Raw genomic sequence first — 13,535 nt, 5'->3', positions numbered from 1 at the left:
AGTGCATCAGTGTCAGTCTTGGTTAATGGAAGCCCAACGGAGGAATTCTACCCGTCAAGGGGTTTAAGGCAGGGAGACCGCTTAGCCCCTTTCCTTTTTTTGGTGGTTGCTGAAGGGCTTACTGGAATAGTCAGGCAAGCTGCGAAGGCCAATCTGTACGACAGCCTCAATATTGGCAGAACTGAGGTAGGTCTTTGTATGCTACAGTTTGCTGATGACACGCTGTTCCTATGCCAGGATGCTTTCTCCAATGTCTTTACACTAAAGGCGATACTCCGGGGGTTTGAGGTAGCATCTGGCTTGAAGATCAACTTCCATAAGTCAAAGTTAGCTGGCATAAACGTCTGTAAAAGCAATATGGACTGTTATACAAAGACTCTGAATTGTTCACAGATGGAGGTTCCTTTTACCTATCTGGGCATTGAAGTGGGGGGTAATCCGAGGAAGAAGTTTTGGGAGTCGGTTCTGAAAAAGCTAAAATCAAGGCTTAGTGTATGGAAAGGGAGATTCCTGTCTATGGCAGGAAGGCTATGTCTTATTAAATCAGTCTTGTCCGCTATTCCGCTATACTATCTATCCCTGTTCAAAGCTCCGGAGGTGGTCTGTAAGAGTATTATAAGTATTCAAAGGAGTTTCTTGCGGGGATGGGGTAAGGAGAAGAGGTCTGTCGCTTGGGTTAAGTGGAAAGACTTATGTCAGCCGAATGGGGAAGGAGGACTGGGCATCAGAGACATTAGAAAGTTTAACCATGCGTTGTTGGCTAACTGGAAATGGAGGTGTATATCTAAGGGCAAAGGTAGATGGAGGGAAGTTATACTTTCTAAGTATGGTACGGACCCAAGTGGTGCCGACGTCCCTGTGAAATATCAGTCCTGGTGGTGGAGAGACCTGAAGAAGGTGTGTAGAGAAGGTGGAGGAGAGGGGTGGTTCCAGGAACAACTTGGGTGGAAAGTAGGAAGAGGGGATAAAGTAAGGTTTTGAGAGGATGTGTGGGCTGGTAATTCAAACTTGAAAACCTTGTATCCAAGATTGTTCTCTCTGTCGTTCAATCAGGGTCAGAAAGTGGATGAGGTAGGAGAGTGGGACGACTTGGTAAGGAGGTGGTCTTTAACGTGGAGGAGAAGCATATTTGAGTGGGAATCGCTTTTGGAATCTGAACTTGTTAATCATATCTCTAGGGTTAGCTTTAGGAAGGATGAGGAGGATACCCAGATTTGGAAAAGTGATGAATATGGCTGCTTTTCGGTAAAATCAGCATATGAGCTCTTAGCTAAGTCTGATGTGGGTCTCCAAAAAGAGGTGTTTAGTATCCTTTGGAAGGTGAAGACTTCCTCTAATGTGTTGCTTGCGACTTGGAGGGCGTTGCTGGGGAGACTCCCTATAAGGGAGGGTTTGAATAGGAGAGGGATTATGATAAACACAACGTGGTGTGCACTTTGTTTGGTAAAGGAGGAATCCTATCAACATCTCTTCGTGGAATGCATTTGTGCACGAAGGGTGTGGAATATGTGCTTTAAATGGATTGGGATTCTGTTTGTCCAACACAATGACATGGCGGCTCACTTTGAAGGGTTTACCTTGATAAACGGCAGTAAAAACCAAAATATGGTTTGGAAAGGGGTGTGGACAACAATAGTGCGAAGTATGTGGGAACATAGAAATGCCGTGGTCTTCAATGAAGGTGTAGTGGATGAAGAAGAGGTGTTTCATAAGGCCCAACTTAAATCATAGCTGTGGTTAAAACATAAGGGACATAATTTCTGTTATTCGTTCTCTGACTGGGTGACGAACCCTTGGTCTTGTATTAGTAGCTATAAATAAAATGTTGCAGGATTCATAGGCAGTTGATGGAAGAGGATCATAGTGGCTTATCCGAACTGGAGTAGGGATGAAGGTTGGTTTCAATGTCGGGCTTCTAATAATGGGCCCTGGTTTTGTGCAGCAAAGAAGATAAGTCAGGGAGTCAAGCAGAATATTCATAGTTTGTTTCTGGGTACAATGCCCGGTAGGTGCAGCCGGAGTATAGGGTGTAATCCCTGGGAGGTTGGTTTTGGTCGCTGGAGCCCATCTGTTGGCTGGTTTTTCTGTCCAACAGCTATACGAAAAGGTTGTCTAGTTATAGAACCTCTTTTGTTGAAGATGTTGGGGTTGGCTGGAATGTTGTGTATGAATGGAATCACAGGAGGAGGTTGCTGATTTATATGTTGAGAACGAAGCCAAGCTTTTGGCGGGTTTGCTACAATCAGGTTTATGGAGATGTTTGTGCCTGGTAAGTGTGGTACGGTCTAGTTTGCTGTTCTGTTTTTTGGGGCCTGGCTTTCCCTCATATGTGTTATTGTGGTTTTAGATAGGAACAACAAGGAAGACAAGTCAGAGTGTCTAGCTGCCTGCTCACGGTTATGAGTAGTTGCCTGGTAGTTGCAGCTGGAGTCTTGGGTGTCAATCCTGGGACGGAAAGGTCTTGGTTGCAGGAGTCTTTATGCAGGCTTGTCAGATGGTTTTTGGTCAACAGGTGCATGTCTTGATGGTGATAGGGGTTTGGATGCCAAGGGTGTGACGGGGTTGCTGGTAGTATTATGGTAGCATCTATGGTGTCTGAAAAGCATTTCTGGTATAACTGCTGTTTTGCTATTTGGGGCTACCTTTTCTGTTTTGTGGTTATGTTTGCATGTTTTGATGTACTCTCCTTAAGCGTTGGTGCTGTGGGGAAGGTGTTGATCAAGTGCTGATGCTTGTTCAGTAGTTTTTGGTTGCTCATGTAGGTAAGCCATATGCAGGTAGGTTTTCTTAGCTTTATGAAGAAGTCATCATATGGTTGTTGTATACGGGTTGGGATACCCCTGAAGTATCCCAGTAAATTCAATTTATTTTTTGCTGATAAAAAAAAATAAAAATAAATCTACCATCTAATAATTTAATAATTCTATTCTAACCTAAAAAAAATATATAAATTTTAAAAAATACAAATTATAATAAATAAAAAATAAACAAATTCATAACATTAAAAAATCCAAAAAAATTTAAACCACTAAAGGTGGTCGTGAAGAGTGTTGTGGGACCGACAACAACGACGACGATAGCGGAGGCGACAACAACGACGAAGGAAATAAAATAGTGGTAATTCGAGCCATGCAAGAAAACAAATAAGAGAAACGAAAGAAATTATAAATCATTGGTGAAGAAGAAAGAAAGCTGATCGAAATGAACTTTGTAACATTCCTAACTTTTACTTTTTTTTAAAAAAATAAAAATAAAAAATATGCGTACAATATCTAATTAACATACAATATTTAATTAACATATAAACATAAATTGTTTTCTCATATTTGTATCTCAAAATATATCCCTCTTCATAAGGATTTAATATATACATCCAAAAAGTTTAAAAACAAAACAAAGCATTCAATTTAAATCTATCATATCCTACTGTTGCTCATTGAGGAGCTCTATTACCTGCAATCTCATATGCTCCTGTGTAAATACACGATCATCACAGTTAGAGAAACAAACACAAACAAATAACAGGCTAAGCTATCTATATAAAATGTTTTGATATAATTTAAATTTCAAATTAATAAGCATAATTCATCAATTCTCATATGATTTCTCAAACCATCAAGGGTCTATTACATTCATAAAATTCATTTTTCATATGTCAGACTTTTACTGACTCACAACACATAGACACTTGACTCTACTTCCGGAAGACTCGTGTATTGAAATTAGCATCCAGAGACCTGCACCTGTCATACTACTGCTGTGAAACCCACACAGCCATGCACATAATTATCTCAATATCTCATCATCTCATCATCTTCATATGACAGGGTAAATCCATTTGATATGCTCTGATCAGTTCTTTCAAACCTCAGAATCAGCCAAATGGACCTCCTTCGACTCTCACCAACTGAATAACTTCATCTATTTGATTCCATTATATCACTAGAGTCAGGATCGTCTCATTCACAGGACACTCACAAATCAATACACCCTAAAAATCTCAACATGGTATTTCCTTTCCTGAAAATACTAGGTCTTGATCACACTTTAACCTCATTACATACATCATTTAACATATCAATGCACCACTCAATCACTTCATATATAAACTTTCTAAACAATCCAAATATATCTCAAACTTTACTTAAAACACATAATTAATTCCAAATATATGCTCTTTAAATCAATCATCATCTGAAATCACACAACCACTTCTCATCTAACATCTCACTTAAGTAATTCAACCAAAATATTCAAAAAGAATAGCTCAACTCATTTATATTATCATTCAAACACTTTCAATTCTCAATCACAAACAGTTTCAACAAATTATTCACCTTAAAATCAATATAAAAGATTCAAAATCAACCATTCCAGTCAATATATTACTTTACGTCATTTTCATTTTAATAATAAAATATTCAGGTATCATTTAAAATATACCACTTCTACTCTAAGGTTATTTTATAGATCCTTACATTCTCTCCAACAAGAAAAAAATTTCGTCCTCGAAAATTGACTTACCAGAAAAGAGATATGGATAGGTTTCTCTAATGGTTTCTTCTAATTCCCAAGTTGAATCACCAGATTTATCATCCCACACCACCTTCACCATACTGATGGTCTTGCCTCGGAGCTGTTTACTCTGATGGTCTTCAATCCTAACTGGTTTTGCTTCAAAAGACATGTTATCCTTGATTTGCACATTATCCACTTCCAACACATGACTAGGGTCTTGGATGTACTTCCTTAGCTGTGATACGTGAAAGACATTATGCAGGTTTGCTAATTGAGGAGGTAGAGCAATCTCATAAGCCACTGGACCTATCTTCTTTAGGATCTGATATGGTCCAACAAACTTAGGAGATAACTTCCTTGATTTGATAGCTCGTCCTACACCTTTGGTTGGTGTCACTCTCATGAACACATGAGAGCTGCAAAATCCAAAGGCTTTCTCCTCTGATCTGCATATGATTTCTGCCTACTTTGAGAAGCTTTCATTTTGTCTTGTATCTGCTTCACCTTCTCAGTGGTCTGTTGAATTAACTCTGGCCCAACCAAAATTGTTTCACCGTCCTTATACCAACATAAAGGAGTTCTGCATTTCCTCCCATACAAAGCTGCATATGGTGCCATCCCAATACTGGCATGATAACTATTATTATAAGTAAACTCCACCAGAGGCAACATCTCATCCCAACTTCCCAGATGATCCAAGATACATGTCCTTAACAGATCTTCTAAGGATTGGATCGTCCTCTCAGACTGCCCATCTGTTTGAGGATGATATGCAGAGCTCATTCTCAATCTAGTTCCCAAAGAATCTTGTAAACTCTGCCAAAACCGTGAAGTAAACCTAGGATCTCTATCTGAAACAATACTAGAAGGCACCCCATGCAATCTTACAATTTCTTTGATGTACAATTGTGCCAACTTAGTCATAGATATTCTCAAATTAACTGGAAGAAAATGAGCGTTCTTCGTTAGTCGATCAACTATTACCCAGACTGCATCATGACCCCTTACTGATCTTGGTAAATGAGTAACGAAATCCATAGCAATGCTATCCCATTTCCACTTAGGAATATCTAACTGTTGTAACAAACCACCAGGTCTCCGATGCTCTACCTTTGCCTTCTGACATGTTAAGCAAGCAACAACATACCGAGCTATTTCTTTCTTCATGCCTGACCACCAAGAGGACTCCTTCAAATCTTGGTACATCTTATTCATACCAGGATGTAGACTAAGATGACTCTTATGACCCTCTTCTAGAATCATTTTCTTCAGCTCTTCATTTGCAGGTATGCAAATTCTGCCATTAAATCTCAAGATCTCATCTTCTCCCATCACAAAGTCTTTAGCATGATTTGTACCTAGTAAATCCACAGTACGCTTCAGAGTAGGATCCTCTAACTGCTTTTCCTTTATCATTCTAAGAAAATCATTAGTTATAGTTAACTTACTACAACTAATATGATCAACATGAAATTTCACTCCTAAATTTAGATCTCTGAATTGCTCAATCAACTTTTGTTCTTCAATCATCATGGTTGACACCTGTACTGACTTTTTACTCAAAGCATCTGCAACTACATTAGCCTTCCCTGGATGATACATCAGTTGGAAATCATAATCCTTCAAAAACTCCATCCATCTTCTTTGTCTCATATTCAACTCTTTTTTATCAAACAAGTATTTCAAACTTTTATGGTCACTGAACACCTGAAATTGAGCTCCATATAAATAATGCCTCCAAATCTTCAAAGCAAACACCACAGCTGCCAACTCTAAGTCATGAGTTGGATAGTTTCTCTCATGAACTTTGAGTTGCCTTGAAGCATATGCAACTGGTCTTTTCTCTTGCATCAAGACACAACCCAAACCCTGATGTGAAGCATCACAGTAAACTTCAAAAGGTTTTCCTGTATCAGGAATCACTAACACCGGAGCACTAGTTAACCTTTTCCTCAGCTCTATGAAACTCTGCTCACATTTGTCAGTCCAAGCAAAAGGTTGATCTTTACGGGTTAACTGAGTCAAAGGAGCTACTACCCTGGAAAAATCTTCAATGAACCTCCGATAGTAGCCAACTAAACCCACAAAAATTCTTATCTCAGTGACTGTCTTAGGACGTTCCCACTGAAGCACTGCCTCTACCTTGGCTGGATCTACTGAGATCCCCTGAGCTGATATTACATGCCCTAAGAAGTTGACTTCCTTCAACCAGAACTCACACTTAGAGAACTTAGCATATAATTGCTTCTCCCTCAGAATCTTCAACACTATCTTCAGATGTTCTTCCTTGGTTCTTGAATAAATAAGTATGTCGTCTATAAAGACTATAACAAACTTATCCAAGAAAGGACGAAAAATTCTATTAATGTAATCCATGAACAAAGCTGGAGCATTTGTTACTCCAAACGGCATCACCACATACTCATAGTGTCCATAACGAGACCTAAAGGCTGTCTTTTGAACATCTTCAGCCTTTACCAAAATCTGGTGGTATCCAGATTTCAGATCAATCTTTGAGAACACCGAAGCTCCATGTAACTGATCCATCAAATCATCAATTCTGGGCAGAGGATATTTGTTCTTGATGGTCAACTTATTCAACTGTCTGTAATCTACACAAAACCGAGACCCTCCATCTTTCTTCTTAACTAGAAGCACCGGAGCTCCCCATGGAGATACACTTGGTCTGATGAATTGTTTCTCCAACAAATCTTCAACTTGCTTCTTTAGTTCAATCAACTCTGCTGGAGCCATTCTATAAGGTGCCATTGACACTGGCCCAACTTCAGGTACCAAATCAATAGAGAATTCTACTTCTCTCTTAGGAGGTAATCCAAGTATTTCTTCTGGAAATACATCCATGAAATCCTTCACCACATGTATACTACTCATTTCTTCTTCACTCTTAACTTCCATCTGAGTTAAGATTACAAAACACTTTGATCCTTCTTTCAATTCTGACCACACATGCTGAGCAGACATCACACCTAACTTCTTGGAATCTGAAAACACTATTTTCTGTTGACCACAATCTATGAGAATGTGATTGGCAGATAGCCAATCCATTCCTAGGATAACATCTAGGTCCTGAAGAGGTAGACAGATCAAATTTATTTTGAACCTGCGTACCTCTACTATTACTGGACATTCAGAGCAAACTGTAGAGGTTAAAACTTTTCCTGATGTTGGTGTAGAGACCAACAATTCAAACGACAACTCCTTTACTAGAAGACCCAACTCCGCTACACATAAACTCAACACAAAAGAGTGTGTCGCTCCAGAATCAAATAAAACTCTCACATATCTACCAGCTATATAACATACACCTTGTACCAAGTTACCTGACTGAGATGCTTCAGCTCTTGACATAGCAAACACTCTCCCTGCTGCCTGAGGTCTGTTGCCTTCATTCCTAAACTGTTGAGAACCACCTGATGGAGTCATCCTATTTTTGTTAGGACAATCTCTAGCAAAGTGTCCCGTCTTTTGGCATGTAAAACATCTTTTCTCTGGAGTCCCCTTGGGGCACACATTGGTGATATGTGGTCCACCACAATGGAAACATCTAGGTTTCCATGGTTGTTGTTGCTGAAACTAGAGTGGAATTGCTCCTGCTCTATGCTGTGGAGGTCTAGCCTATGTTGTGGAGGTCTAGCATAAGGCTTGTGTTGTTGATGTTGCACCTTGGCCTTCCCACCAGAAGACCCTCCTGGGTGTGATCTGATTACCCTGGAATCACCCTTTTCCAAGGTCTCCACCATCTTCGCCTTCTCTACTAAGGTAGGAAACTCCCTAATGCACAAAGGTGCTATGGTCTTCTTTAACTCATGCTTTAAACCTTCTTCAAACTTCCTACACCTCCAAGTAGCTTGGGTGTAGAATCTGGCTAGGTACTCAAACCTAGTAGCATATGCATTCACTGACATCTCTCCCTGTTCCAACCTGAGGAATTCAGCTTCCTTTGCAAACCTTGCACTATCTGGAAAATATTTCTCCAGAAACCTCACTTTGAAACTCTCCCAATCTAATACTTCAGCTCTGGCTTCCACATCTGTTGAGCTCCCATCCACCAGAACTCTGCTTCTCCAGACAACAAATATGTAGCAAAAACTAATTTCTTATCCTCAGGGCAGGAGGTTGCCCTAAAGATCTTCTCTAACTCTCTTATCCATTGGTCTGCTTGGTCAAGAGTGGCATTCCCAGTGAACTTAGGTGGGTTGTGTCTCATGAACTCTGTCAATCCCATCTGCTCCTGAGGCTGACTGACATGGGAAGCTGTTGCACCAAATCTAGCAGTCTCCCAATGATGCATTGCTACCTGATGATTCTGAGCCATTGCCATATTCTGTTGTTGGATAGCATTTGCCATCATCTCAATAGTCCTGGCAATCTGGTTCATCTCAGAAGAAGGTTGGAGAGGGGTAGGAGGTCTAGGAGCCATTCTATAAAACACACAAAAAAGATTCATGCTAAATCCTAAGAATTTTAAACTATGTAGTTTTACTAACAAACAAACTAAAGCACACATAAACAACCCCATAACCCTTAGGTCTCCTAAGGTTCGAACAGCTCTAATACCATAATGTAACATCCCTAACTTTTACTTTTTTTTAAAAAAAAAAAAAAATACAAAAAATATGCGTACAATATCTAATTAACATATAAACATATATTGTTTTCTCATATTTGTATCTCAAAATATATCCCTCTTCATAAGGATTTAATATATACATCCAAAAAGTTTAAAAACAAAACAAAGCATTCAATTTAAATCTATCTAATCCTTCTGCTGCTCATTGAGGAGTTCTATTACCTGCAATCTCATCTGCTCCCGTGTAAATACACGATCATCAGTTAGAGAAACAAACACAAACCAATAACAGGGTAAGCTATCTATATAAAATGTTTTGATATAATTTAAATTTCAAATTAATAAGCATAATTCATCAATTCTAATATGATTTCTCAAACCATCACATGTCTATTACATTCATAAAATTCATTTTTCATATGTCAGACTTTTACTGACTCACAACACATAGACACTTGACTCTACTTCCGGAAGACTCGTGTATTGAAATTAGCATCCAGAGACCTGCACCTGTCATACTACTGCTGTGAAACCCACACAGCCATGCACATAATTATCTCAATATCTCATCATCTCATCATCTTCATATGACAGGGTAAATCCATTTGATATGCTCTGATGAGTTCTTTCAAACCTCAGAATCAGCCAAATGGACCTCCTTCGACTCTCACCAACGGAATAACTTCATCTATTTAATTCCATTATATCCGTAGAGTCAGGATCGTCTCATTCACAGGACACTCACAAGTCAATACACCCTAATAACAATCTCAACATGGTATTTCCTTTCCTGAAAATACTACGTCTTGATTACACTTTAACCTCATTACATACATCATTTAACATATCAATGCACCACTCAATCACTTCATATATAAACTTTCTAAACAATCCAAATATATCTCAAACTTTACTTAAAACACATAATTAATTCCAAATATATGCTCTTTAAATCAATCATCATCTGAAATCACACAACCACTTCTCATCAAACATCAATTCAACCAAAATATTCAAAAAGAATAGCTCAACTCATTTATAATTATCATTCAAACACTTTCAATTCTCAATCACAAACAGTTTCAACAAATTATTCACCTTAAAATCAATATAAAAGATTCAAAATCAACCATTCCAGTCAATATATTACTTTACTCTTCAAGAGAGACAATCCTGCAAGCAAAAATAATTGGAATTGGTGATCACGTCACCTCCACATCCAGAATCTTCTAACCTAGGGTTTTATTGAAAATAATAAGACTAACTCCCCTTACCTGAACTTTAGCTTATGCTCACTAAGAGCTCCAAATCTACCCAAAAGCTAAAGGTAATTAACCTGCACCACAGAGTCCTAATCAAAATCTAACTATATAACTAGGACCTTGAGTTAACAGAGATTAACCCGTACAAAATCTAAGATTAACCGTACAAAATCTAATAAGATCAAAATTAACTCAAAAGAAAAAGGAGCCAAGAAGGAACTTACTCAAAAGAAATCGGATAGACTTGTAGTCTTCGCTGCCAGGAGTCTAACGGTATATTCTGATCGTCAAACGGATGAGCGAAGAGATCAAAATCTTAGAGAGAAGGAAGAGAAAGGAAAAGGAAACTTTTAGAGAGATGGTGGTTATTTTAAAATGAAACCTGAATAACTGAATTTTCTATTTATATGTCATTTTCATTTTAATAATAAAATATTCAGGTATCATTTAAAATATACCACTTCTACTCTAAGGTTATTTTATAGATCCTTACAAACTTACAATGGCACAAGAAGACAATGAAGCTCGCACAAGAAAAGAGGAACACCATAGCAAAAACAAAGAGAAAACACGAAGCGCCAAGAAGAAAGCAAGTATGAAAGGTGGCGCGCTTTAGAATTAGGTAAAAAAATATTTAAGAATACGGCTATTTGTAATAGCTGCATTCGTAAATGAAGTTAATTTAAAAAATGTCACCGCGTTTTCAATGAGAGCGTCTGACTGTAAAAACAAATTAAATAAATAGTCGTTGTTTGTACATTTTGCTAGTGCAACAATCACCGTCTATTTGTCTAGTAATTGAAATACACAAAGGTTTTACGAGGAACCATCATCTACATCTTGGTTTTAATCTAAAAAATATCACCCCATTTTGATGGAGACGTTTAAAAATAAAATCAGTGTATATTAGTTCTCCTGCACTAGTACGAATAAAATGACCGAGAAGATACTCAGGACTATGGTTGAAAATTTTACAGAACGAATTCAGGCACTCTTTTATTTATTTAACGGTCAAATAGTATTGCAATAGTATTGCTATTATTGAAGATGATTGGTTGAGTTTCGAAGTTTACAATGATTTTATGTTGGATATCTCTCTTGTAATTTTTTATAATAAGGCTCTTTTATTTTTATCAAGAATGAGGCTTGTTAATATAATTAAAAATATGGATGAATAGATGATAGGACACAAGTCATACCAGAAGGGATTAACCAAATACACTTATTAATGGTTTACATAGATGAATTAGACGCGATAAAAAAAAGATTAGATTTTCTAATTTTTGAAAATTCTAGATTTATAACTAAATATAGAACTAATAAAATTCAATTTTACACACTAAACAATCATTGATATATAAATGTTTTTTTAACATAATAATATAAATGAAAAAAAAAAGTATAAATGGAATTGATGTCACAGTGTTAAAATTAGAGTTAAAAGAGCTGCTAAAGTGATGTTAAGTGGAACTTGAGTGAATTATGATCTCTATAGAGCAACTTGCGGTTCTTGGAAGAATATCCTAGGTATTGGTATATGATACTGTTAAGACACTGTCTCAGGCTCAAGAGATTAACAGTTTCTATGAAACTTAAATCTGTTGTTCTTGATTTAGCACCAGCAAATTGCTTGTACTCCTCAAACACAGAAGATAAACACCAACTCTGCAGTTTTCTGAAGCATCCAACAACGCAACCAGTTCGATGCTGCATATATATATAGAGAGAGTATTAAACAAGAATATTGATCAGATTTTCAAATATATGAAAAATATTGTTGGTAATTTGAAGGGAAACAACACCAGAAGTAAAAGTAAAATGATATATACCTTTCCTTGATTACAGTGAACTAGAACTGGGTGATTTCTCACGTCTGAAACCGCGAAAATGAAGCAAGTTAAAAAATATATTACCAAATCACGATTCGAGAGATAATAGTCAAATTAAGAGTTTAGAAAAGCAAATATCTAAATCTTAGGATGTACAAATAAATATAATTATTTTTATGAAATTATAATTTATTGTCAATAAATAAATACTTGGTGGAAACATTTTTAACAAGACAAATTTAGCTTAAAAATAACTTCTTTCAATATAATTGATTTATACATATACATACCAATTAAAACTTTGACGGCCTCCAAGATCGAATCCTTAACGCCAGGCACAGAAAGATCCTGCAAAAAAAAAACAAGTATTTGCATAGAAAAAAATGACTTTAAGTTTTTACTACAGTCATACATATCAGATCATCATATTTATAGGTATGGAATAAAATGGAAGCATCAAAATATTGGAGACATTAACTCTAAATAAATATATTTTATAGTGTATAAAGTAAATTATATTTATAAATTAGATGGAGTTAAACTTATTAATATGATACTATAGTTAATAAAGGTTAAAGTAAAGCTCTTAATAGCAAGAAACATAAAGAAAGTTAATTACCGTCTTGCCTTGAATACCAAAGTGGAAAAACTGAATATTTTGTGACTGAAGAAAGTGTAGATTTTGTTGTGGATAGGGTTGAGGGCACAAATATCTGCATTCATTCACCAAAATGAGACCCAATGAATTTTCGTTATACCTGGGAAAATGAACGATGTGGAGGTTAAACTTACACCACGGAACGAAGATTCAGAGTTTCTAGAAAAGAGAAATTTGAAGATCGAGGGAAACTGGATCGAAAAAGGCCCTCCTCCACCATTGAAAAGTTAGTTGGAGCAACCACAACGTCGTCTTCTTCCTCTGTTATCACCACTCCCACCATAGTCGTTAAACCTAATTACTGATATTATTCTTTCAACCTTCACTCACAACAATAACATGGTTACCTTCAATCAATATATTGCGCCTTTTTACTTTATAATAATACACTTTAGAAATTCAAATTCTGCGCTTTTATTTTTCTGTCTTTAATCATCCTATCCAATAATATTTAGTAAAAGTGGAAATAGATATAAACACTTATAACCAATGATTGTCTTTGTGGACCGAATCAACTTGGAAAGTTTGAAAATCAAATGCATGGCGGCTTACAAAAAAAAAAAAATACCCGATTTTTCGTTTTATTAAAGTTATACATGGTAGTTATTTTAGATAAATAAAAATTAACAAATTTTTAATCTTGTTAGATTCAAGGGGATTCATTAAAGCAAAATGAA

General features: G+C 36.8%; 1 protein-coding gene across 1 annotated transcript; it reads right to left on the bottom strand.

Moving 5' to 3' along the window:
* Positions 1-11,709: 11,709 nt before the first annotated feature.
* LOC137828455 (inositol diphosphatase DSP3) lies at positions 11,710-13,233 on the bottom strand. Its single transcript, XM_068635043.2, has 5 exons — positions 12,993-13,233; positions 12,820-12,913; positions 12,491-12,548; positions 12,201-12,244; positions 11,710-12,078 (listed from the first exon to the last, which is right to left on the bottom strand). Exons 1-5 carry the CDS (start codon positions 13,139-13,141, stop codon positions 11,821-11,823), a joined length of 603 nt encoding a protein of 200 aa, XP_068491144.1. The 5' UTR covers positions 13,142-13,233; the 3' UTR covers positions 11,710-11,820.
* Between the last annotated feature and the right edge of the window lie 302 nt (positions 13,234-13,535).

This window comes from Phaseolus vulgaris, chromosome 7 (genome assembly GCF_051622355.1).
Source record: "Phaseolus vulgaris cultivar YP4 chromosome 7, ASM5162235v1, whole genome shotgun sequence".
Classification (NCBI taxonomy): Eukaryota; Viridiplantae; Streptophyta; class Magnoliopsida; order Fabales; family Fabaceae; genus Phaseolus; species Phaseolus vulgaris.
The sequence above is the reverse complement of the archived record's forward strand: the minus strand, read 5'-3'. Positions and strand labels throughout refer to the sequence as shown.

Excerpts from the sequence above, each read along its gene's own strand:
- LOC137828455 (XM_068635043.2), bottom strand. The coding sequence starts at position 13,141 with ATGGTGGGAGTGGTGATAACAGAGGAAGAAGACGACGTTGTGGTTGCT. Across the intron at positions 12,549-12,819 it reads TTGGTATTCAAGGCAAGACG|GATCTTTCTGTGCCTGGCGT; the intron begins GTAATTAACTTT and ends TTTTTTTTGCAG. Across the intron at positions 12,079-12,200 it reads TTCACTGTAATCAAGGAAAG|CATCGAACTGGTTGCGTTGT; the intron begins GTATATATCATT and ends ATATATATGCAG.